This window comes from Typopeltis vanoorti, chromosome 15, assembly GCF_054136105.1.
Source record: "Typopeltis vanoorti isolate ZY-2024b chromosome 15, IOZ_Tvanoo_1.0, whole genome shotgun sequence".
Taxonomy (NCBI): Eukaryota; Metazoa; Arthropoda; class Arachnida; order Uropygi; family Thelyphonidae; genus Typopeltis; species Typopeltis vanoorti.
Genome location: NC_143563.1, coordinates 90,161,814 through 90,186,458, shown reverse-complemented (window position 1 = coordinate 90,186,458; position 24,645 = coordinate 90,161,814). Strand labels below are relative to the sequence as shown.

Here is a 24,645-nt window from a genome sequence, read left to right as displayed (position 1 = left end):
GAATAATATTTTTTTAAGTATTTCCTCCTTACCTGAAATCTTTGGCGCCTGTGTGCATTGCACACATTGCTGGTGTGTCCCTGTTCATACCATATCTATTACAACAGTTATTCAATTTACTCAGGGAATCTTGCAAACTTGTAGCGGATTTGTTTAGAAGTATAACATCGTCCGCATAAAGCAAAGAGCTGACATTAACATCTTCAATTGTGATATCATGTTTAATACCACTTTCCCTCATAATGTGATCCATATAGATAATGAATAACAGAGGGGATAATGTACATTCTTGTCTCACACCAGATTTAACATTAAACCATCTTCCTATCCTTCCTTCAATTCTAATTGCTGACTTGCAAACTCAAATAAAGACTAAGTATTGCTTGATATAATGCCCCATTGACACCATATAACTGTAGTATATAGAATAGCTTTTTTTTTGATACCTTGTCATATGCCTTTTCCAGATCGACAAAACTTAAATACAGATCTTTGTTGTATTCCCATGTATTCTCAACTAATTGTCATAAAGTGAAGATCTGATCCTGACAGCCTCTATTTGCGTGAATCCAGCTTGTTCTTCACCAAACTTTTCTTCCACAATTCTTATCAGCAGTTTCTCAAGTATACTGGCATAAATCTTCCCCAGAACACTCAGTAGGGAAATACCTCTGTAATTCTCACATTCAGTTTTATTTCCTTTTTATATATGGGTACTATGAGAGCTCTACTCCAATCATCAGTTCATCCCTCTGTCCAGGCTTTCTGAACTATGCAGTGCAGCCACTGTAAGACTCTTATACCACCATACTTCAGCATTTCTGGTTGAATATAATCTACTCCTGTTGCCTTTCCACAATGGCTTTTTCTACTACAAGTATGGATATGTATTCCTGACTGCATGCCTGGTCAGTGTTTTTTACCACTGTGCTGTCATCACTGCTTGTTTCATTTAGCAGTTTTTCAAAGTAATTACTCCATACTTAAAGGATATCTTTTTCTCCTGTTTTCATTTCACCTTTATCATCTCAAACTTCTTTTACAGCACTCTTTCCTCCATTTCTAAGCTTCTTCAACAACCTCCAGAATATCTTACCACCTTCTTGATATTTATTTTCCATGTTCTTGCCAAAGTCCTCCCATGACTTTTGTTTTGCTAGTTTTACATAGTGTTTAGCTTTCTTACATTTGTCTCTGTATTCTCTAAGAGCACAAGCTGATTTATTTGCCAGGAACTTTTGATATGCTTTCTTCTTTTCCTTCACTGCCTCTTTAACTTACTGTGTCCACCATGGAGTTCTGATTTTTCTATCCTTGCAGACAACCTCAACTGCCTCTCTGGCTGAATCAATCAGAGTTTTCTTCAAGGTTTGACACTGAATCTCCAAGGTTTTGTTCTTGTTCTCAAACTCTTTCATTGTTTTTTTCAATAATATTGGTGTATTTTAGTCTACAATTCACATCTGAGAGCTACTCAACTTTTATTCGCTTTAAAACTTTCTTACGTCATTATCCAGTGGTAGGGCTACTACCTTAAGGCTTCTGAACTAGCCTTCTTCCAAATTTAAACCCATAGGACGAATAGGGTATGTTGAAGGGGAAAGAGTAGATTATAGGAGAATAGAGTAGAATTATAATAAAGGTTTATAGAGGGGACATAGTTGTAAGGCCAGAAATGGAAAGACCACATGTCCCTCGAGTACTCTAATTGCAGAAGGGTTATAAAATAAGAAGAGTTGGCTGAATAAGCCTTATAGGAAAGATTAAAGTGAGTGGATCTTCCTCAAAGTAGAAGAAGAAGAGGATAGATCCAGCTAGGGGTCCATGGGAGTGCCACTTCCCTTACAATCAAGATGATTGCCCCTTATGGCCCTGTTGGTCCACGAGTCCTTATTCAGTATATTCGGACCACCCCACCACACACACACACACACACACACACGGTAGGCTCCCCTATCTGCCACCCAGGGGACGTACTCTTGAGGGGTTACAGGGCCCCCCTGAGAGAACAGTTAAACAAATTTAAAAAATACATCATGTCCCCTGAAGACCGTTTCTGTATCCCCACGGGTACACGTACCACACTTTGGAAACACTGGTCTAGGCATTAGGATAAATGAAGAACACATCATCTATGTGTCTTAACTAGATAGAAGGTTTGAGTGGGGAGTCAAGAACATGCTTTTCGAAATTATCCATGAAAAGGTTGGTGGGGGTAAGAGGAGGTAACCACACAGTGGTACCCTCTATCTGTTTGCAAATTTTGTTCTTCCAGAATGGATGGCAAATGGAAAAGAGATTTGTAATATCAAGAGGAAAAACATATTTAAAAAATGCTGTCATTCAAGGGATCATTGGTTAGCATTGAGGTGATGTCAGCTTCTACACTCTTACTTTTCTGCATTTCTCTCATCTATTCTTTGCTCCCACTTTCTCTCAATCCTCTAATTTCTTCTCTTACCCTGTTGTTTCTCTAATTCTCCTGCTTTCTTCTCTCTCTCTCTAACTTTTGTGCTATCTCTCACTCATGCTCTTGTTGTCCTTGCACTATTAACCTTTTAACTCTCTTGATCTCTCCACTCACACTCCTCAACTTGTTTTCATGCCTTCCATTTCTTCTCTCAGTACACTTCTATTTCTTTCTCCACACATCCTTCTTTCACCCAACAATCACTTAATGAAGGCCAGATGTCAGAGCCCTCTGCCACATGATTTTAGATCAAATTCACAGACACCTCTTTCTCCTCACCTTCAAACACACATATCTTTATGCTAATAACTTAACATGTATAAAACCAACAGTAATAACTTTAATGAATTAAAGGTACAAATATTTCATACTGAAAGTAACAGTACATCCTCAGTGTAGAACAAACATTTAAAAGAATGGAATACAAAGTACAGAACAGTCGGTGGATCATCAATTAAATTGTTGCTGTGTGCCAGAAGATTAATATTTAATAAAATAAGTTAATAAAATATTATTAAATAATTCTTTAAAGATAATTATTTCATTGATGGTTGCATAAGATAAGAATCTCCCAAACTTTTGGGAGAGAGAGAGAGAGACAGTCATTTCGATTCAAATTCGGTCGATGCAAAAGAGCTTCACAACTTTCTTTAAAAAGAATTCATATTTAAACCTGCATCTGTGGAGCACACAAGCTTTATCCCACTGGAAATTATGATTAGTGTCAATGCTATGTTGTGCTAGACCAGACTTATGAGGTTACATGTATTTGATATAATACTGATGTTCCTTCATTCTTTTTTCCACAGAATGGCCTGTTTGTCCAAAGTATGATAAGTTACATTCGCATGGTATCTGGTAAACACCAGCCAATGCTAGATGTGCCAGTTTGTCTTTTGTAGATGGCAAAAAGTGAGAAATTTTGTTGATAGGAAAATATGTGGGAATAAGATGATACTTCTTCAAAATTCTGCCAATAGGTTCTGAGATGCCTGAAATATAAGGGATTGGAACTCTGCAGTCTGTTGAAGAATCCTGAGGTGTTGGGACATAGGACACATTTTCTTGAAAAAATCAAAGAGTCTGACTTATTACTTAGTTTTGATATTGTTTCCCTTTTTACCAATATTCCATTAACTGACACTATCAACTTGCTATATGATGATTACCCTCCGGATATTGCAAAGATTTTTGAATTTGTCATACATTCAGAATATTTCAGATGGAGAAACAAGATCTACAAACAAGTTGAAAGTACTGTCATGTGTAGCCCTCTGTCTCCACCTTTGCCAAACTGTTTTTTGAAACATCTAGAAGACACCTTATTTTCATCCATTCATCTCCAATCCTCTCTTTGGTTTCGTTATGTCGATGATGTCTTTGCTATTTAGCCACATGCTGAATAGGAACTTACCACATTTTTACAACAGATAAATAGCCTTCACCCATGCATTCACATTGTAAAAGAAAATTCTGTTAGTTTATCATTTTTGGACATCCTCCTTACACGCATCCTGTGGCACTTTGTCTACAAGTGTCTATCGAAAACCTACCTTTACTGGCAGATACATTCATCAAAAGTCTGCTCATCACGCCTCTCAAAAAATCGGCATTATCAAATCTTTAATTAATAGAGCACATAAAGTGTGGTTATTAAATTATTTAATTTAATAATATTTTATTTTATTAATATTAATCTTCTGATGCGCAGCAACAATTTAATTGGTGATCCACCGACTGTTCTGTACTTTGTATTCCATTCCTTTCACTGTTTGTTCTACACTGAGGATGCACTGTTATTTTCAGTACGAAATATTTGTACCTTTAATTCATTAACGTTATTACTGTTGGTTTTATACGTGTTAAGTTATTAATTTATTATGCCACAGCTACCTCTAAAGATTATATCTTAATGCTGGCACACACTCATTTCCAACTCACTACTACTACTACTGCTACTAAAGCTTGAGGCAGTACCACTCAAGTCATCCAGTGCTTCCCATTGCCTATGTTTCACACACACACACACACACACACACATGCACTTCCAAAAACTTGTCAAAAACAGATGCATATATACAGACAAACAGTCTAAACTTGGCCAAACTAATTTAAAAGCTAGATATTGAACAGATATGAAAAAAAAAAAAAAAATTCATACACACAATAATAAAAGGTTTTTTTTTTTCAACTAATGAAAAATCTGGCTTTTCTGAAGTAGATTTTAGATAAACTTACACTTTTTTTCCCATCTAGGCTCAAAATTTTACTGTTCCTCATAGTGTATTCAGATATTAGATAAGAAGAAGACTAACCTGAAATACATACTATACAGCAAAACATATTAATTAAATTTTGTCACTTAAAATATATGCTATACATAATTTCAAATCTTATTATTATTTGGGCATCACCATGAAGTCTGCAGCCTAATCTTGGTAAACCTCCAATAACATTATTCACATGATACTTACTCCACTCATTTTCACCACCCTCCAAGCAAAAAAAAATCTCATCTTCGCACACTTACTACACTCTTACACAAATATCATAGATGATCCCTTGTTCGATTTCTACTTAACATATATTGAAAAATTTCTTCTACATTGATCTTATAAAATCTATTTAGTAACTTATATGTTTCTATCATATTCTCTTTTTTATTTATCAACTAAATTTTGTAATATCTACTGAATATGTTACAAACAAGGATGGGCTGATGATTTTGAATTTAGCCAATTGAATTTTCTTCTTATGGACTTAAACCAAAATCCAAACTTCGGGTACAGCATGAGAGAATTTCATGCTGGCTGGGGCAACACCTAGTTAAAGAAGGAATGTTGTTTTCATCCGAGACCAAGTTGAACAGTGAAAAGTCAGCTACTGAAACAAATCCCAACTCAACATCAGCAAAGTTCATTCTGCTGCTACTTAACATAAGAAGCATTAATTGAAAAGAAATGGAACTTGCAGAACTGGATAAGTACCAGATTAATATGATAGGCATTACCAAAACAAAGAATACAAAACGGGTGAGATTTTTCTGAGCAACAGATAGAAGATGCTATATTCAGACAGCGATGATAAGGGAAAAGAAGGAGTAGCTATAGTATTCAATAATAAATTAAAGATGCCAAGAAATTATAATATATGGGGTGCTTAAGTGTCAAAGCTGTATAACTGAGAGGAGACCTCCACATAGCCTTTAAAGGAATGCGGAGAACTGACCAGGGCTTATGACCTAATGTCCAATCCTCACCTTCTAGTAGTGCACCCTGTTGGGTATCTACTTGGATACTGAACGAACGAGGATGGGCTGGAAATTTGGGATTTAGCCGACCAAATTGTATTCTTATTGGTTAAACCAAAATAAAAAATGATAGTACAACATGACAAAATTTCATGCCGGCTGGTGCGTCGCCCGGTTAAACAAGGCTCCCGTTGTTTTCGCCAGGGAACCAGGGTGATCAGCTAAAAGTCAGCTACTGGAACAAATCTGAAAACAAACCCCAACTCAACATCACCAGAGTTAAAGATTGGTACTATCAACGTAAGAAGCCTGAATGGCAAAGAAATGGAGCTAGCTGAGGAATTAGATAAGTACCAGATCGACATAATAGGGGTGACTGAAACAAAAAAGACCAAAACTGGTGAGATCTTTCTGAGCAATAAATACAAAATGTTATATTCAGGCAATGACAATCTAGGAAAAGAAGGAGTAGCCATTGTATTCAACACTAAATACGAGGCTAATCTTCTTGAATGGCAGGCAGTCTCAAGTAGAGTGATGTGGGCAAATATCAGAATGGGGAACTGGACAATGAGATTTATTTGTGCCTATGGTCCAACAGAAGGTTCTACTAAGGTAGAAGTGGAGGAATTTTTTGAGGCTTTAGAAAAAGCAACTGACACAATGAAAAAGGAAAAGTTCATCCTTGTTGGTGATATAAATAGCAAAGTAGGAAATGATTGCGAGACATACAAAAATATTTTGGGAAAATTTGGAGAAAAGAGCAAAGCTAATAATAATAATGGCAAATACCTGTTGGATTTCTGCTCAGGACATGGACTGGTTATTACTAACACCATGTTCCAACATAAAAATGTGCACAAATTCACATGGAGAGAAGAGGCAAGGAATAAGAAAAGTCTCGTTGACTATGTTATTGTTGATAGTGATGTTTTCTCCCTGGTGCAGGACACCAGAGTGTACAGAGGATTTGAAATTGGAAGTGATCACTATCTAGTCTTGAGCAAGATAAAATTGAATTTCATATTGAAAAGAATAACATGTAAGAAAATTTTAAAGCGAATAAAAGTTGAGCAGCTCTCAGATGTGAACTGTAGACTAAAATACACAAAGATTATTGAAGAAAAAATGAAAGAGTTTGAGAACAAGAATCAAACCTTGGAGATTCAGTTGCAAACTCTGAAGAAAACATTGATTGATTCTGCCAGAGAGGCATGTGGTGAGGTTGTCTGTAAGGATAAAAAAATCAGAACTCCCTGGTGGACACAGGAAGTTAAAGACGCAGTGAAGGAAAAGAAAAAAGCATATCAAAAGTTCCTGTCAAATAAGTCAACTTGTGCTATTAGAGAATATAGAGACAAATGCAAGAATGCTAAACACTGTGTAAAACTAGCTAAACAAAAGTCATGGGAGGACTTTGGCAAGAATATAGAAAATAAATATCAAGAAGGTGGCAAAATATTCTGGAGGTTGTTGAAGAAGCTTAGGAATGGAGGAAAGAGTGCTGTAAAAGGAGTTAGAGATGATAAAGGTGACATGAAAACGAGAGAAAAAGATATCCTTGCAGTATGGAGTAATTACTTTGAAAAACGTCTAAATGAAACAAGCAGTGATGACAGCACAGTGGTAAAAACACTGACTAGGCATGCAGTCAGGAATACATATCCATACTTGAAGTAGAAAAAGCCATCAAAGGCTTGAAATGTGGAAAGGCAGCAGGAGTAGATGATATTCAACCAGAAATGCTGAAGTATGGTGGTATAAGAGTCTTACAGTGGCTGCACTGCATAGTTCAGAAAGCCTGGACAGAGGGATGAATTTCCGATGATTGGAGTAGAGCTCTCATAGTTCCCATATATAAAAAGGGAAATAAAACTGAATGTGAGAATTACAGAGGTATTTCCCTACTGAGTGTTCCTGGCAAGATCTATGCAAGTATACTTGAGAAACGGTTGAGAAGAATTGTAGAAGAAAAGACTGGTGAAGAACAAGATGGATTCAGGCCAAATAGAGGCTGTCAGGATCAGATCTTCACTTTACGACAAATAGTTGAAAAAGCATGAGAATATAACAAAGATCTGTATTTAAGTTTTGTCGATTTGGAAAAGGCATATGACAAGGTGCCAAGAGAGAAGCTATTCAATACGCTGCAGTTATATGGTGTCAATGGGGCATTATATCAAGCAATATTTAGTCTTTATTTGAGTTGTAAGTCAGCAGTTAGAATTGAAGGAAGTACAGGAAGATCGTTTAATGTTAAATCTGGTGTGAGACAAGGATGTACATTATCCCCTCTGTTATTCATTATCTATATGGATCACATTATGAAGGAAAGTGGTATTAAACGTGATATCAAAATTGGATATTAATGTCAGCTCTTTGCTTTATGCGGATGATGTTATACTTCTATATAAATCCGCTACAAGTTTGCAAGATTCTTTGACCAAATTGAATAGCTGTTGTAATAGATATGGTATGAAGGTCAGCAATAAAAAGACAAAGACAATGAAAATAGGCAGAATCATTGAAAATGTCAACTGTGTTGTGAATGGAGAACCTGTGGAACAAGTAAACCATTTCAGCTACTTAGGCAAAATTTTTACTGTAGATGGTAAATTAAATATAGAAATAGACAACAGAATCAGCAAAGCTGGTATTGTGGGAAGTCAATTGAATAAATTCATATGGAATAAGAGAGAAATTAGTCGGAACACTAAATTAGCTGTATACAAGACAGTGTTCAAACCAGTTTTAACTTATGGATCTGAGTGCTGGGTCAGAAGTAAAACACTTGACCAAAGACTAGAGACCATAGATATGAGAGACCTGAGAAGGATTATAGGTGTGAACAGATGGCATCAATGGCAATATCACATTAAAAACGAGGATATTAGGAAAGAACTTGATATTGTCAGCATCCAGGAATGCGTTAGCAGAGCTAATCTCAGGTGGTATGGTCACTTAAACAGAATGGGCGAGGAAAGATTAGCAAAACAAGTGTTCTCTGCCAGGTTGGCAGCAAAACGACCCAGAGGAAGACCAAGATATAGTTGGATTGATATGGTACAAAGTGCCTTAGACGATAGAAATATAAAATCTGATAATGTTGGAGTCTTGACAAGTAACAGACTGATTTGGAGGAAAATTGTAGATAGGAAGTTAGTAATGATGTAGTTTTTTTCATGTAGTACTATCATATCGTGTAAACCCCTTGAGGGTACATGGCAGGAATTTGATGATGATGATGATGAAGAAATTATATTCTTGGTGTAATCCTTTATCCAAGTGTAAGGAAACAAAGTTTGCAATCAAAGTTCGCACTGGGCAACTCGTATATAGAGACTAAATGACTTCACATCACTGGCTTTAATATCTCATAATACAAATCACATATCCTTATGGACATGTATAATGCTATGCATTATGGGAAGAATCACTACCCAGACTGGTTTCGACCTTTATTGAGGTCTCATCAGTGGGAGCCAGACTAAGGCAAGTGATGTGAAGTCATTAGCCTCTACATAAGAGTTGCCCAGTCATGAAATTACTTGGCATGCAAACTTTGTTTCCTTACACTTGGATAAAGGATTAAACCAAGAATATAATTTTTTGACATCTTTAATTTATAGTATAACCAAGTAGAAAAACTTTCAACAATTGTAGGAGTAGGTTTCTGTGGTTTAGCAGTTCAAAAGAAAGATTCCGGTATTGCGACCACATGTTTATTAAGATAAATAAAAATAAACAAACCCAACAAGTTTCGTATACTGTTTAACTTACATCTTCAGGGGGTTAAAGGTAACTAAAAGTTTAAACACAAGAAATGAGAAATTACTCAAAATAGTCCATTCTATGCCATCTAACTATTCATTAAATTAAATTCAGATTCTGAATTCAGATTTTTTAATTTAATGAACAGTTAGACGGCCATAACATCATAGAATGGACTATTTTGAATAATTTCTCATTTCTTGTGTTTAAACTTTTAGTTACCTTTAACCCCCTGAAGATGTAAGTCAAACAACATGCGAAACTTGTCAGGTTTGTTTTATTTTTATTTATCTTAATAAACATTTTTTAAACTTTCAACATTATTTAATATTTAATGAGGATAATCTTGAATGGCAAAAAGGATCTTGCAGAGTGATGTGGGCAAATATCAGAATAGGGAACTCAACCATGAAACTTATTTGTACATGTGATTTTACCAAGGAAAGGAAGACGATTGTACTAAGTAAGATGATGAAGAATTTTTCGATGAGTTAGAGAAGGTAGCTGACAACAAAAAAAAGAGTGAAAGTTAGTCCTTGTTGGAGACCTAAACATCGAAATAAAAAATGATTATGGATCAGAAAAATGTTTTGGAGAAAAGATCAAAGCTAATAATAATGGTAAGTTCCTGCTAAATTTCTGTTAAGGACATAGATTATTATTATTTACACTAATTCCAACATTAAAATGTGCACAAATTCACATGGAGAGCTGATGCAAGAAATAAGAAACGTCTCAATGACTATGTTATAGGTGTGCTAAAGAAAGTGATTTTTTAATCGGTGAATAGTCTGTTTTTCTAAGTTTTTGAGTGCTAAATTGTTTCTCTGGAATACGAGTGTACTTAAGTGGTTGTTTTTTTAAGTTAGTTGTGTACGTGATATTGCGTATTTTGGTTACTGAGAAGATGGGGTCGGATGCGTAATGGTGGAAGACAGATGAAGATAAGTTTTCATTACTGTATTTAGTTTTATTTCATTTTATTTAGTGTACTTAATGTTTTGTTTTACTTGTAATTGTTTGTACTTTTCTTATCTGGTACTTTTTTGTCTGGGTGATTTTTGAATGTTTTCTGAGGATTTTAAATAGTAAATTGATAGATACGATTATCTGTGCACATGGCCCCCATAAAGAGGAATACAACAAAGATGGTGTCCTCCCATCTTTGTCTAAAAATTTTAATTTAAAGGATTTGATTCAGTGTAACGTTTGCGAAATGTATGCATTGAGGAGAGTGGTTGGAGTCTGGTTAAACAATGATAGTGGAGTGAATGTGTTCAGAAAGTGTAAAGAATGTGAGGATTTAAAGAGTGTTACAGGTAGTGAGAGTGATATCATTGTTGAAAGTGAGAATCTAGTAAATAGTGATATGTGATATATGAATAGTGATATTTGCGAGGTAGTACCAGATAGCTGTGAGAGCGGCGCTGAAAGTGAGAATGAAGGTAAACATACAGAACGAATGAATGAATTATCGGAGAATAAAAATGATGAAACCGATGCAATGAGTGAGATCGCTCGGTTACACGGACCGATACACAGGGCAAATCGGCATCTGGAGTGTTGGCAAAAATGTTTACTGAGCGTACCGACTGATAAACGGCAAAAGTATGATAGAAAAAATAAGAGTATGATAGTGAGTGTAAACAAAATGAAAGAGCAAGTGTTGTATGGAGATTCTTTAGTAAGAGGTGTGTGTTAGTTGAGAGTTGAACAAAATCGTACCAACCTGGTGCGAACGTTAAGGATGTAAGCGAGTCAATTAGAATGCAAAAGCAGCAGGTGAAAGAATTGATACTGGTAGCAGAAACGAATGATTTGAAAAGAGACAAAATGGCTATGAGAGAGGATTTCAAGGAATTACTTGAGGTAGTAAAAGAGAAGAGTGAGAGAGTTAGGATGGTGAATAAGGCATAGTTGAAAGGTTCCAATCAAATGCATGGTTAGTACCAGAAGTATGGCTGGCTAAACCAGGATTTTTATTGTCTTTTGTGGTCATGATCTGCAACATGCTCCTTCTTTCTCACTTCATTAGAAGTCCTCAGGAGATTACAAATGGTTTGAATTGGTTTAAAAGTTACGCTGATGTTGTGAGCTTTGAAAAGAGATGCTATTTTAATTGAAAAACTTCCAATATATGGTACTGTGATGGAGCCTCTGTATTGGATATTCTGGTTATTAGAGCAGAAGGGTTTGAAAACAAAATTCTCTCAACTGCTTTCTTGGAATAGCCATTGAGAACAAAGAAATTAGAGGATCTGGAATTCTGTCCTAAGTCAGTTATCATTTTGCATAATAGAAACTGCTCTATTCTTTAGCATGTGAATTATGCCTAATTTTATGTGAAGGGATGACGAATGAAGATAATGTCCTATGTGTGAAGGTACACATTAAGAGTAACACCACTTTCAGGTTTTCTAGTGATGAGAATATCAAGGAAAGGGAGTTTTCCCATCTTTCTCAAGCTACAATGTAAATTTAATGGTAGGTTTTAAGAGTTAAGAAAATGTAGAAATTGTTGCAGGCTTGGGATGCCATGTTTCCAAATAATGAAGATATCATTCACGTATCTCCACTATACTGCTGGTTTTGTTTGTTTCTGTTATGAAATTCTTTTGAAAATTCTCCATAAAAGATCAGCTGCAGGAGAAGGGGCTGCCCATGGCAAGTTCAGATTTTTGTTTATTAAACTTATTGTTTCACTGAAAAAAACTGGAACAGAGACAATGTTCAAATAAACCAATGGTGAAATATGGTGGGAAAATGTCTGTATGGAGATCTAATACATCATCAACAGGAACACTGATAAAGTGGAATACGATGTCAAAACTTGCGAGAATGTCAGTCGATGATTTGGCTAAACTGGATAGTTTGGGGATAAATAGCTTTTAGTCATAAAACTTATTTTTCATCAAATTATTCTAGACTTCTTTTGTCAAATTCTTGCTATCATATAATTTATTTCTGCTACTCTTCTCCTTCATTCTGCAATATATATCTGGACAACACACCTGTTATCTTCCCTCTCACACTTTTCTGCTGCACATTAATCTCAGATCTCTTACCACCCAATTCAAAACTACCTCTCAGATCATTTATATCAACCACTGCTGTCATCTCATCCACGCTCACCTTCCTTTATTGCCATAGACTCACTTTCTATTGTTCCTCCAGGCAAGTGCTCCTCTAATAATCTGTTCTGTGCACTACAAATCATTCAATCTCTATACATCAGATCCATTCAATCTTTGCTCACCTGCTTTCCTCACTTAATCTCCTTCCCTGTTCTTTCACTTACAATTTGCCTTCCTCTCATCCTTCTATTCCTTGCTCCTGTACTTTCATTCTCGTTTGCCTATTCTCTCTCCTTCTCATAATTTTCTCACATTTCTTGTTTATCTCATATCAATCTCAGTATCTCCCTTTCTGGGCATCATACACTCACTCAAGATTCACTGACACAGTTGACACCATCCTTCAGATCTTCCATGTTTCTAATCATGATACTAAATGTCAAGTCCAACACCTCTCATGCTCACATTCCTTCCCCGTGATTGCACTAAATAATAATAAAAATTAAGTGACTCTTGCAGTTGATAACACATACCACTATAAGTTTATTCCAATACGAACAAATCTGATCTGTTTACTCTCATTTTTGCATAACAGTTGCTTTTGTTGTTGTTCTGTTGTAATAATTTTCATGTGTTTCTGAAAATGGAGATCACAGTTATTCACCACCAACTAAACTAGCAGAACAATCATAAGTAGCATTTTTTGGTAATATACAATTCTGTTTTAAATATAATGTTGCATATTTATTGGTTCTGCATTATTTTACTAACTGCAGGTAAGCTTCGTAATTATTATAAATCTCAATCACATATTATGAAAAAAGATGTTTTTTTTTAAAAAAAATCTTCTTTTGCTGCTAGGTTGATTGACTTCATTACTGTTTCTCTGTTTTCTTGAAGGCATAGTGATACAGTTTGCCATTAAAACAGTACACGAAAAATTTAGCATTTAATGCTGTCTGTTTAAAATGTATTTATAAAAAATGTATTGTTTTAAAAATCAAGTGCTGATAATGCTTTTTTGGAAATGCAGATTTAACTTTAAATACCACATGAAAATAAATGTTTAAAAGTTTCAAATTTTTCAGTATCATTGCGCTGGAGGGCGACTTCATATTGAAGTAGCCAACCATACATATACGTGCTTCCATACAACTCAGCAACTGAAAATTCAGCTATATTTCTACGGATGGCTGCATATTGGTACTATAGTTTGTCCTCCATGTCACGAGATATGTGGAGTAAGTATTCAATTTTTAGTTAATTTGCATTGAATTAGATTTTGTTGGCCTAACTTGTATAAAACTATTATTATTATATTTGGACATCTCTCTGAAGTTCTGGAATTTATCATGGAAGACACACACACACACACACGTCTATCATAGCTTCTTACATTCATTCATTAAAATGCATTCACTCCCTCCTGACAATTCACTTCACTTATTCTTCATCAAAAATATCTATTTCTCACATCCTTACTGGTCACTCTTTTACTCAATTTTTAGGAATGATGCTCCTCTCTTTTGCCATATATTGCAAAAAGTTTTCTGGTGTTTATCCTATAGAGGATAAATGTCAAAAAACTTATGTTACTATCATTTGTTCTCTTTCCTACCTTTGAACCAGATTGTTTTATCAAGAAACCTTTTATCTATTTTTATAGTGAGCATTCTGTGTACCTGATACCATGTTGATTTCTCTCCATGCCATTAAATCAAGCACAGTTATATTATGACATTGTGTCCCCCCCCCCCCAGGTTTCTATAGTCCAAGTATTTTCCTTCTCAGAGAATTACATAAGAACTGAAAGATATTACTTTTGCACAGTCCTGCACTGCTCACAGAATTGCGTGAATTCTGGTCACAGAGCGCGTGCCATAGCACCCAGGATTCAGAGAAGTCATAACCTACATCAGTGATAGTTTGGTAGGGAGCATCCAAATTGCATTTCTGCGAGAAAGGGTTAAAACCTCCACCTGAGTGTATCAAGACACTATGTTGGAACCTGCAGTACAGCCCCCGAACAACACATTGTTTCAAGGTAGGCAATGGACTTTCCAACAGGACTCAGCACCTACACACAAGGTGAGGACCACACAACAGTGGTTAGAGATGAATGTGCCCAGTAACATATTATCATCTGATTGGCCATCTGGAAGTTCCAATGTGAATCTGTTGGACTTCAAATTGTGGTCGTAGCTTGAGAGAGTAGCAAGAAACACCATGGCATTGGCAGCATAAAGGTGGATTTGGTGTGAGCAGTGTTTCCATTGGATGTTGTGTGTGCTGCCATCAATATGTGGCCTCACAGATTTCAGGCGTGAGTGAAGGCAAAAGGAAGATATTTCAAACATTGAGTGCTGCTACTATATGCACATTATACATGTGGTTGTTATGTGCTGAAAGCTGTAAATGGTTTACTGATAGATTAAAGGTTTATGCAGTGTTCAAGTTGCAACACTATTTATGGCTAGATTAGGTAGTTAAAATATGCAAAGCAATAGTTAAATCAAATGCATAAAGTTAAAAGTATACGAAATAACATGCCATTTTCATATTCCATACTTAAGCTGAACAGGATGGATATCTGAGATTTGGGAAGGAATATCTGAAAGGTATTGCACATAAAAAGGAAGACAAACTGTGCTCACATGGGCTGGGTTGGAATTAAGCAAATATGCCATACTACTGCAAATGAAAATACGAATGTCTTTGTGAAGAAGTTATTTTATTGAAAAGATAGCATAAGGCACTGGTTTTCAAAGTGTGGTGTACCTCCCCCCCCAGGAAGTGTGAGACCCTTTCTAGGGGGATGCAAAGCAAGGGTCAGTATAACTCTTTATTTTTGAACATCACTCCCACATCTACTCAATATTCCATCTCCTTATTTCAATATAATATAAAAAGACTTGCAACACCTGTCATCAATATACTTAGAAATTTAAAAGTTTTAATTTTTCTGATAAACATCTCTGTGCTAATTTTATTTTCAGATTGGTTAGAAGTATATTTGCATACCATCAGAAAACTGTAAGAACATCTTAGATTTACTGGAATAAAATATATATATACTAAGAAAACTATAAGTCAGTATTGTTTTATGAAAGTGTGGAGAAGCAAGAATTATTTTTACAAAAGGAAGGAGGGCATCTCTAAAACATTTAAAAACCACTGCCATAAGATCCTTTCTGTTAATGTTACACAATGATCGGCATTCATTTCAGACAAATTATGGAGACTACAACCATATTACAAATAATTATTTTGATTTCTTAAATGTAATATAGCTTGTCTCTGTATATATATGTGTATACTCTAGATTATCAGTTCCCAACCGGTGGTACGCATACCCCTGGGGGGTATGCGTACCACCGGTTGGGAACTGATGATCTAGTTTTCTTAGTATACATGCCGGACTGTACAGGGATACACGAAAAATAATCAGTAATGGTGGAAAAACAAGTAAACTATTTTGCATTAAGATAGGCACTGAACAAAAGTGTCAGTATTTAAAAACAGATATTTTAAAAACACGAGGTGCAATTTATAGAAATGGGTTTAAAAGGGATACGCAAGTGGAAAAAGGTTGGGAACTACTTGTCTAGATGATGACCAAAACGTCAGGAAATTAAAATAATTATTTCTAACACAGTTGTAGTCTCCATAATTTACCTGAAATGAACACTGCCATAAGATGTTTAATCAGAATGACAATTTTACATGTAAAAATGTGTGTAATATTTGGTTGTATTGGCTGCTTGTAATCTCTTTAATCCAACCCAAAATGCATATAACCATATACTTTATGTGATTGTTTTTGCTACAGAAAACAGTGAATGAGATGGCTTAAAAAATTAAACTATTATTATATTATATATGATTTCTGATGTAGACCTGACTTAAGTTTATTCAGTTGTTTTGCTTTATCGTAGCTAAATATCAGCTCTGTATAGTTTCACAAAGAAGACGGTCAGACTTAGGCTTTTATAATAAAAGCCATCATTTACTGGATGTGAATGTTTCTTTCAAATGATGAGAAAGCTGACAACTTATGACTTTTCAGCTTGTTTTTCATCTGGCTGACAGAACCTGGTCTGGTTGGCTAGATGGTTACCATATTATTATTATTATTATCCAGGCCTCCAGGGAGTCAAAAGACTCATCGTGGGAGGTCGTTTTTAGGAAACACAAAGTTTATCATACCACTCCTTGAACCCATTGACCGTTCCCGCTCCAACCACTCTCTCAGGCAATGCATTCCAAGGTTCAACCACCCTCCATGCAAAGAAACCACTCCTCACCCTCCTTTCATAACTTCCAGGGATGGCCCCCTTTTCATCGCTCCTTCCCGCCATTCCACCAAGTGCAAGAACTCTCCAATGTCTTCCCTGAAACTGCCTCTCAACAGTTTAAAAGTCTCGATCATATCACCTCTCCTTCTATCCACCAAACTCTGCAGTCCACATTCCTCAGTTGATCCTCATAACTCATATTGTACAGTCCTGAAACTGTCTTTGTTATCTGCCTCTGTACCCTTTCCACAGTCAATTTATCCCCTTCAAATCCTGGGGACCAAATCTGAGAACAATAGTCTAAGTGTGGTCTGATCAGGGTCTCATACAACGGAATGATAACTCTTTTATCTCTGCAGGTAAGTGTCCTTCTCAGTATTGCAGCACTCCTCTGAGTTACCCTCACCACCTTTGCTGAATTTCAGCAAAGGTGGTGATTGAAAACTGAATTTCAGTTTTCTATCAATCATCACCCCCAGATCTCTTGTCTCCCCTACCTCCTCCCATCTATGGATCCCAAACCTCAAGACTCTACATTTTGCTGCATTGAACCGATACCCCCGTTCATCTGTCTAGTTTATTCAAATCCTCTTGCAGGGCTGCCACATCTGCATTATTACTGATAACCCTTCCCAGCTTCACATCATCCACAACCAACTGAATGTTCCCTTGCAATCCATTGACAATATCATTGATATAAAGGTTGAACAATACAGGTCCCAGTACTGAGCCCTGTGGGACCCCTCTTGTAACCCTCTGCCTCCTTGAAACTGCTCCACCATACACACCTCTCTGATAGCTATCAGTCAGCCAATCCTGAATCCATTTGACTAATCCGACATTTAAACCAATGTGCTGCAACTTAAATATCAGCTTATCATGTGGCATCCTGTCAAACGCTTTAGCAAAATCCAAAAAAATGGCAGTATATGCATTTCCCTCATCAACTGCTCTTGTCACTTTATTATAAAAGGCAATCATATTATTAAAGTAAGAGTGCCCCTTAACAAATCCACGTTGATTCTCACAGATAACATTACCCTCATCTGCCCAATGCTGTATATAGTCCCTTACTAATTTCTCCAAGACCTTAACAACTACTGATGACACACAAACAGGCCTATAATTAGACACTTCCAGTCTGCTACTGCCCTTATGCAATGGCACTATCTTACCTTCCTTCCATTCCCTGGGTACGTTTCCCGCAGCCAGACTTTTATTGAAAAGCCAGATCAACGGAGCTGTCAGTTCTTTAGCACATTCTCTCAAAACCTGTGGTGAAATACCATCCAGTCCAACAGCATAACTGGTATCCAGAGTACTCAGTATTTGGAACGCACTCTCCTCTTGCACCTCTAAACCCTGAACCTGCCCTATTACTCTAGTATTAAAACCTCCTCCAGGATGAAATACTACAATAAAGTAGTCATTGAACAACTCCACTATGTCCTCTGCATCAGTCACTCTATTCCCTTTTTTATCTCGCAATATCATTCTTCTACAATCGTTTCTCCGCCTACTGGCCACATAGCTAAAGAATTCCCTATTATTTTCTTTGGATCTTAGTGCCAATCTCATCTCATATTCCAGTTTTGCCTTCCTCACCATTCTGGTCACTCTCCTGGCCTGCATTTTATATTCTTCGTGTATCTGTCCTCCACCCCTGTCGTTATATCTCTTCCATAATCTATTTTTCAACTGCAGTTCCTGTTTGATATTTTTTGTCATTCACTTTACACCAAATTGCATCCACTTCTTCACCTGTGGAATACAGCTCACTATTGCTGCTAACAAATAACCTTTCACAATTTCCAGAGCACTAATGATATCCTGGCCTTCCAATTCTGCCCTCCATGGAACTGCCCCTAGTTGATACCTAAGACTATTATAATCACCTGCCTTATAATTCCACACACACACGTTCCCTTTTCTTTGATACACCTGCATGTCTGTTCATATAACAATTTGACTGTTCCAAGTCAAAACCACGTGGTCACTCTCTCCAACTGGTGGGAGAGATGTCATCTCACTTATTATCAGCTCTTCTGATGCTATGACCAAATCCAAAACTCTTGAACCTCTTGTTCCCTCTATTACATGCTGCTGAAAACATTTGTCCCTCAAGAATTCCTTAAATTCTATCCCCTTCTGACTACTTGCATTTTCCTCTTCCCAGCTTATACTGCTGTAGTTAAAATCTCCCATAACAATCATTCTTCTTGCACTTGCCAAGCTCAACTGTGTAAACATCTCCTGGTCCCCACCCTCTGTGTTCCCTGGTTTATAGCAACACCCCACTAAATATCCTGTCTTGGCCACTTCTACCTCACACCATATGCTTTCAAAACCATTTGTGTCACTGCCTTCCATAGCCTCCACTCTTCTCTCTGTCATATCTGTCCTCCGTCCAATAGCAGGCTGCATAATCAAATCCAACTAGGAGCACGGATTCTTTGTAAATCTTGAGGTGATAGATGAATTTTATTTCCCAGTATGAGACCACCATTCTGCTTTCTGTCTCCTGAACTTCAGGTACTTGTTATTATCACTCTCCCTCATCCCTAGCTTTATTAGTTCACTGCAGTGCAACCCACCAGTGTAATATTCTTATACATCAGATGATTGCTATAGCAAATGCGTAAGGACCAGTCAGTGGCGTAGGAACATTTATGCACTGGGGCAATTACTAAAGATGCTAAAAACATAATTACACTGTAGGGATTCCAGACATAGTTCATTATTGTTATTATAATTATTATTTGGACTCACTAGAGGGCTACATGGTGTGTAGTGTTTGTAGGGAGATCCTGAAAAGATAAGTATTATTTTAAGTAATAATTGGTAAATTTGCTTGAATCTTATATAGTATTGTTTACTTTTCGAATCTTAGCATGTTTGTGCGAGTTTTGTGTGTTTTCTGAGTTATTTCAATTAGTAATTTGATAGATACGATTAATAGCATGCACATGGCCTGATAAGAAGGAATACAATGGTGTCCAGATCACCATCTTTGTTCAAAAATTTTAATATAAAGGAGTTTATTCAGTGTACCGTTTGTGAGATGTATGCTTTGAAGAGAGCTTGAAGAGAGTTGGAGTCTGGTTAGACAATGATAGTGGAGTGAATGTGTGTAGAAAGTGTAAGGAATGTGAGGATTTAAAGTGTGTTTCAGGTCGTGAGAGTGATATCGTTGTTGAAAGTCAGAATGTAGAAAATAGTGATATGAGTGGTATGAATAGTGATATTTGCGAGGTAGTACCAGATAGCTGTGAGAGCGGCGTTGAAAGTGAGAATGAAGGTAAAAATACAGAACGAATGAATGGATTAACGGATAATAAAAATGACGAGAGAGAGATGCAATGAGTGAGATTGCACGGTTGGGCAGAGCGATACATAGGGCGAATGCAGTTGGAGCGTTGGCAAAAATGTTTACTGAGTGTACCAACTAATAAATGGCAAAAGAATGATAAGAAAAATAAGAGTATGATCGTGAGTGTAAACAAAATGAAAGAGCGAGTGTTGTACGGAGATTCTTTAGTAAGAGGTGTGATAGATGAGGGTTTGACAAAATCGTACCAACCTGGTGCGAACATTAAGGATGTAAGCGAGTCTATTAGAGCAGAGAAGCAGAGGGTGGAAGAATTGATAGTAGTAGCAGGATCGAATGATTTGAAAAGAGACAAAATGGCTATGAGAGAGGATTTGAAGGAATTACTTGAGGTAGCAAAAGAGAAGAGTGGGAGAGTTAGGATGGTGAGTCTGTTGCCACGGTATGACAGTGAAGAGCATAGAAAGAGGGCCATAATTGCTAATGACTTTATGGGCGGATTATGCAGGCGGAGTGGTGTGGAATTTGTGGACGTGTGGAGTGAGTTCGATGGGCGAAAGGATTTATATAAGATGGATGATTTGCATATGGATGGATTTGGTGTACGGAGACTTGAAAAGGTGTTGTTGAATGTAGTCGAAGTGGATGTGCAGAATCAGGGAAACTAGAGTTATTAAGGCGGGGGAAGTAGATATGCAGACTTTAGGGAGACAGTTGAGTGTATGAATGTGTGTAATATGCCCGAATGAGTACGAAGGACAACAAATCAGAATGGGATAGTTAGTATAAGGCATCAAAATAGGGATGGGACAAATGGACTTCTGCAATTCATGTATACTAATGCCACACATATTAGGAACAAGAAGGAAGAATTTTTGGCCTTGGTTGGCACTTCCAGGTTATTGGCATTAGTGAAACATGGCTGACAGAAGATGATATAGCTAGTGGAATTGAATGTGATGGGGTATGGTGTGTTCAGGAGTAACAGGGAAAATAAAATGGGTGAAGGAGTGTTACCGATGATAGCTAATGAGCTGTGGCAAGGAGAATAGAAGTTGAACTGCAGGATAGAGAAAAGAGCACATTTGAGGCTATTTGGTGTGAGATTGAGGCTAGCAGAACGAAATATACAATTGGGTGCTGCTATAGACCAGATAATGGAACAGATGTGGAGATAGTATGCATAAGCAAATAGAAGAAATGAGTGGAAGGAGGGTAATTATTATGGGTGATTTCATAATTAAACTACACTGATTGGAAGGAGGAGAGGACACATGAGAGGAAGGAATTGGATTTAATGTGGTTATTAAGGGATAACTATCTGCGACAGCATGTAATGGAAAATACTAGGAGTCGGAGAGTGCTTGACCTAGTAATTGCATTTGAGAATTTGGCTGTAACGAATATACCACATTGCCACCAATTGGTGAGAGTGATTATAGGGTCTTGACTTGGGAGGTGGCTAAAGGTTTGGAATTTACAATTAAGACAGGGTACATGTGGAATTATCGGGCTGGTAAGTATAACAAGCTTAGGAGTTTGATTGGTTCAGTGCCATGCCATATAAAACTTGAAGGGCTGGATGTTAATAGTGGATGGGAGGCCGTTAAGAAGTGTTTGCTGGAGACAATGGCTGACTGTATACCTAGAGTCCGAATAATAAATCAAGTAGGGGTTAAATGGATGAATAACACCATTAAGCTTGAGCTGCAAAAAAAGAAACAACTGTGGAGAGAATTTAAGGAGAAAGGTGATCGGCAGGCACATGATCAGTATAAAGTGCAGGCCAGAAGGGTAACAAGTGTGGTAAGAAAAGCAAAAGCGGATTATGAAAGAACATTAGCCATGCAGGCTAAAGAGAATCCCAAAGAGTTTTTTCGATATGTTGCAAGTAAAAGAAAAAATGTATACGGCAGAATGATTTTAAAGAATTCTGATGGTAGGAAGGTAACCGAATATAGTGGAATTACTGAGTGAGCACTTTGCAAGAATATATCATCCAGGTGGTGACATTGCAGGAATGAAAGAACCAACAGTTTATACGGGAATTGTGGTGAATGAAGTGGGGGTAAGTAGTCTATTACAAAACCTCAATGTCAATACATCTGTGGGATTGGATGGTATACCAGCTCGTGTCGTAAGTGAAGCTGCTAAAGAATTGTCAGTGCTCTTAACCATTTTATTTGAGTCTCGGGTCTGGGTTAGTCCTGAGGGGGTGAAAAGAGGGGAAAATAATTCCACTGCATAAAGGAGGTTCCAAGACTGCTGTTGTAAATTACTGACCGATTAGCATATCAGGAATCGTTGTCAAGGTCTTGGAGAAATTAGTCAAGAGAAAAATACAGGATGGGAGAGATGAAAATGGGATACTGTATGGGGGACAACATGGTTTTGTGAATAGTAGATCATGCCTCAGTAACTTGCTCACGTTTTATAACACGGTGACAGATGAACTGGATAAGGGTAATGGGTTTACAGTGATTCTACTGGACCTTGCTAAGGCCTTTGACAGGATACCACATGGAATTCTAATCCGTAAACTGCAGCATATGGAGATGGATAGAGGGTTGGTGAAATGAATAGGAGGGTGGTTGATGGAGAGATATCAGAGAGTGGGTTATTCAGGAGTAGAGTCCAAAAGATGGCCTGTGACTAGTGGTGTGCCGCAGGGTTCTGTTCTTGGACCACTACTGTTCAATTTGTTCATTAATGATATAGGAAAAGATCTGAGAGGAACTGTTCATTTGTTTGCTGATGATGCAAAATTGGGTAGATCAATAGTGATTGCACAGGATGTCAACATTTTGCAGGATGATTTGGATAGTTTGGAGGACTGGGCTAAGGAGAATGTATGTCAATTTAATGTGGCAAAGTGTAAGGGTATGCATTTTGGGGTGAAAAGATTAGCAGCAGTATATCACATTGGTGGAACTGTACTCCAGGAGATTGACGAGGCCAGGGATTTGGGAGTGTTGGTGGATAGGGAGTTGAAGTTTATGGGGCACATCGCAAAAGTGGCTAAATCAGCTCATCAAATCACTTGGTTGCTGAAAAATACTTTAACAAACAGGTTATTGTTCCTCTGTATTGAGCCTTGATAAGACCCCATCTAGACTACTGTGCCCAGATATGGGCACAGGGTTTCTTATGGATGGGGAGGAGTTGGAGAGGATCCAAAGACGAGTGACCAAGATGATAGCAGGTCTGTGGAATGAACCTTATGAGAACAGGTTGAACATTTGTGGGTTGCAAAAATTGGTTGATAGGCAGAAAAGGGGTGATATGATTGAGACATTCAAATTACTGAAGGGTTTCTATAAGATTAATTCAGAAGATATTTTTGAGAATAGGACTGGTGGTGGGAGGACTAGGGACCATACATGGAAGCTGGGCAAGAGTGTGGTTAGCAAGGGTGTTAGAGCTAGGTTTTTTACTTAGAGAGTGGTGAATGAATGGAATAAGCTGCCAGAGTCTGTTGTGGGTGCCATTACTGTAAATGAGTTCAAGGCGAAGTATGATAGATACTGTGTGAATGTTGAATAGTTGTTTTTGATGATGTTATGGCCTCCCTCGATGAGTCTATGAACTCCTTGGAGTTGCTCGTAGTAATAATAATAACAACATGGAGGCCCTACTTAGCACAAAGCCTGTCATACCATTCCTTACACTCAATCACTGTTTGTGCTCTCACCACTCTATCAGGCAATGCATTCTAAGGTACTACCACCCTCCATGCTAAAAAACCCACTCCTAACCTTCTTATTCACCACTTCCATTTGTTATTTCCAGGGATGGTCTCTTGTCCTTCCATACAAAAGAACTCACCAGTGTCAACCCTGTAACTACCACTCATTGTCTTTCCTATCAACCAAACTCTGCAGGCCATATATACTCAATCTATCCTATAGCTAACTTTGTACAGTTTTGATATCATTATTTTTGTTATCTGCCTTTGTACCCTCTCCAAGTTTAATTTATCGGCATCAAATCCTGGGTGACCAAATCTGAGTACAATGATCTATGTGTGGTCTGATTAGGGCATTATACAATGGTCAGTGTCCTCAGTATCGCAGAAAATCCTCTGGGTTACGTTCACAACCTCTGTGATATGTCTCCTAAACTTCATGTTTCTATCAATCATCTTCCCAAGGTCCCTTGCCTCCTCCACTTCCTCTAGTACAATTCCTCCAACAGAGTTATGCAACTTCCCATCAATGGATCTCAAACTTCAAGACCTTACCTTTAGTTGCATTAACCTTACCTCCCCCCATTCATTTGTCCATCTGTCCAGCTTATTCAAATCTTCTTGAAGGGGGGCTACCACATTGGCACTATTACAAATAACCCTTCCCAGCTTCACATCATCTGCAAACAAGTAAATATCTTCCTAAATACATTGACAATGTCAGTGATATAAAGGTAAACCATACTGGTCCCAATACTGAGCTCTGAGGGAA

The 24,645-nt window shown here is 37.3% G+C and overlaps 1 protein-coding gene across 1 annotated transcript in view; it reads left to right on the top strand.

Moving 5' to 3' along the window:
* Positions 1-24,645, top strand: part of Invadolysin (leishmanolysin-like peptidase, invadolysin) — a 658,154-nt gene that overhangs the window by 623,223 nt on the left and 10,286 nt on the right. Inside the window, exon 17 of the mRNA XM_090405783.1 lies at positions 13,654-13,806. Within this exon, the coding sequence (XP_090261909.1) occupies positions 13,654-13,806 (153 nt within the window). The remainder of the gene's footprint in view (positions 1-13,653; positions 13,807-24,645) is intronic.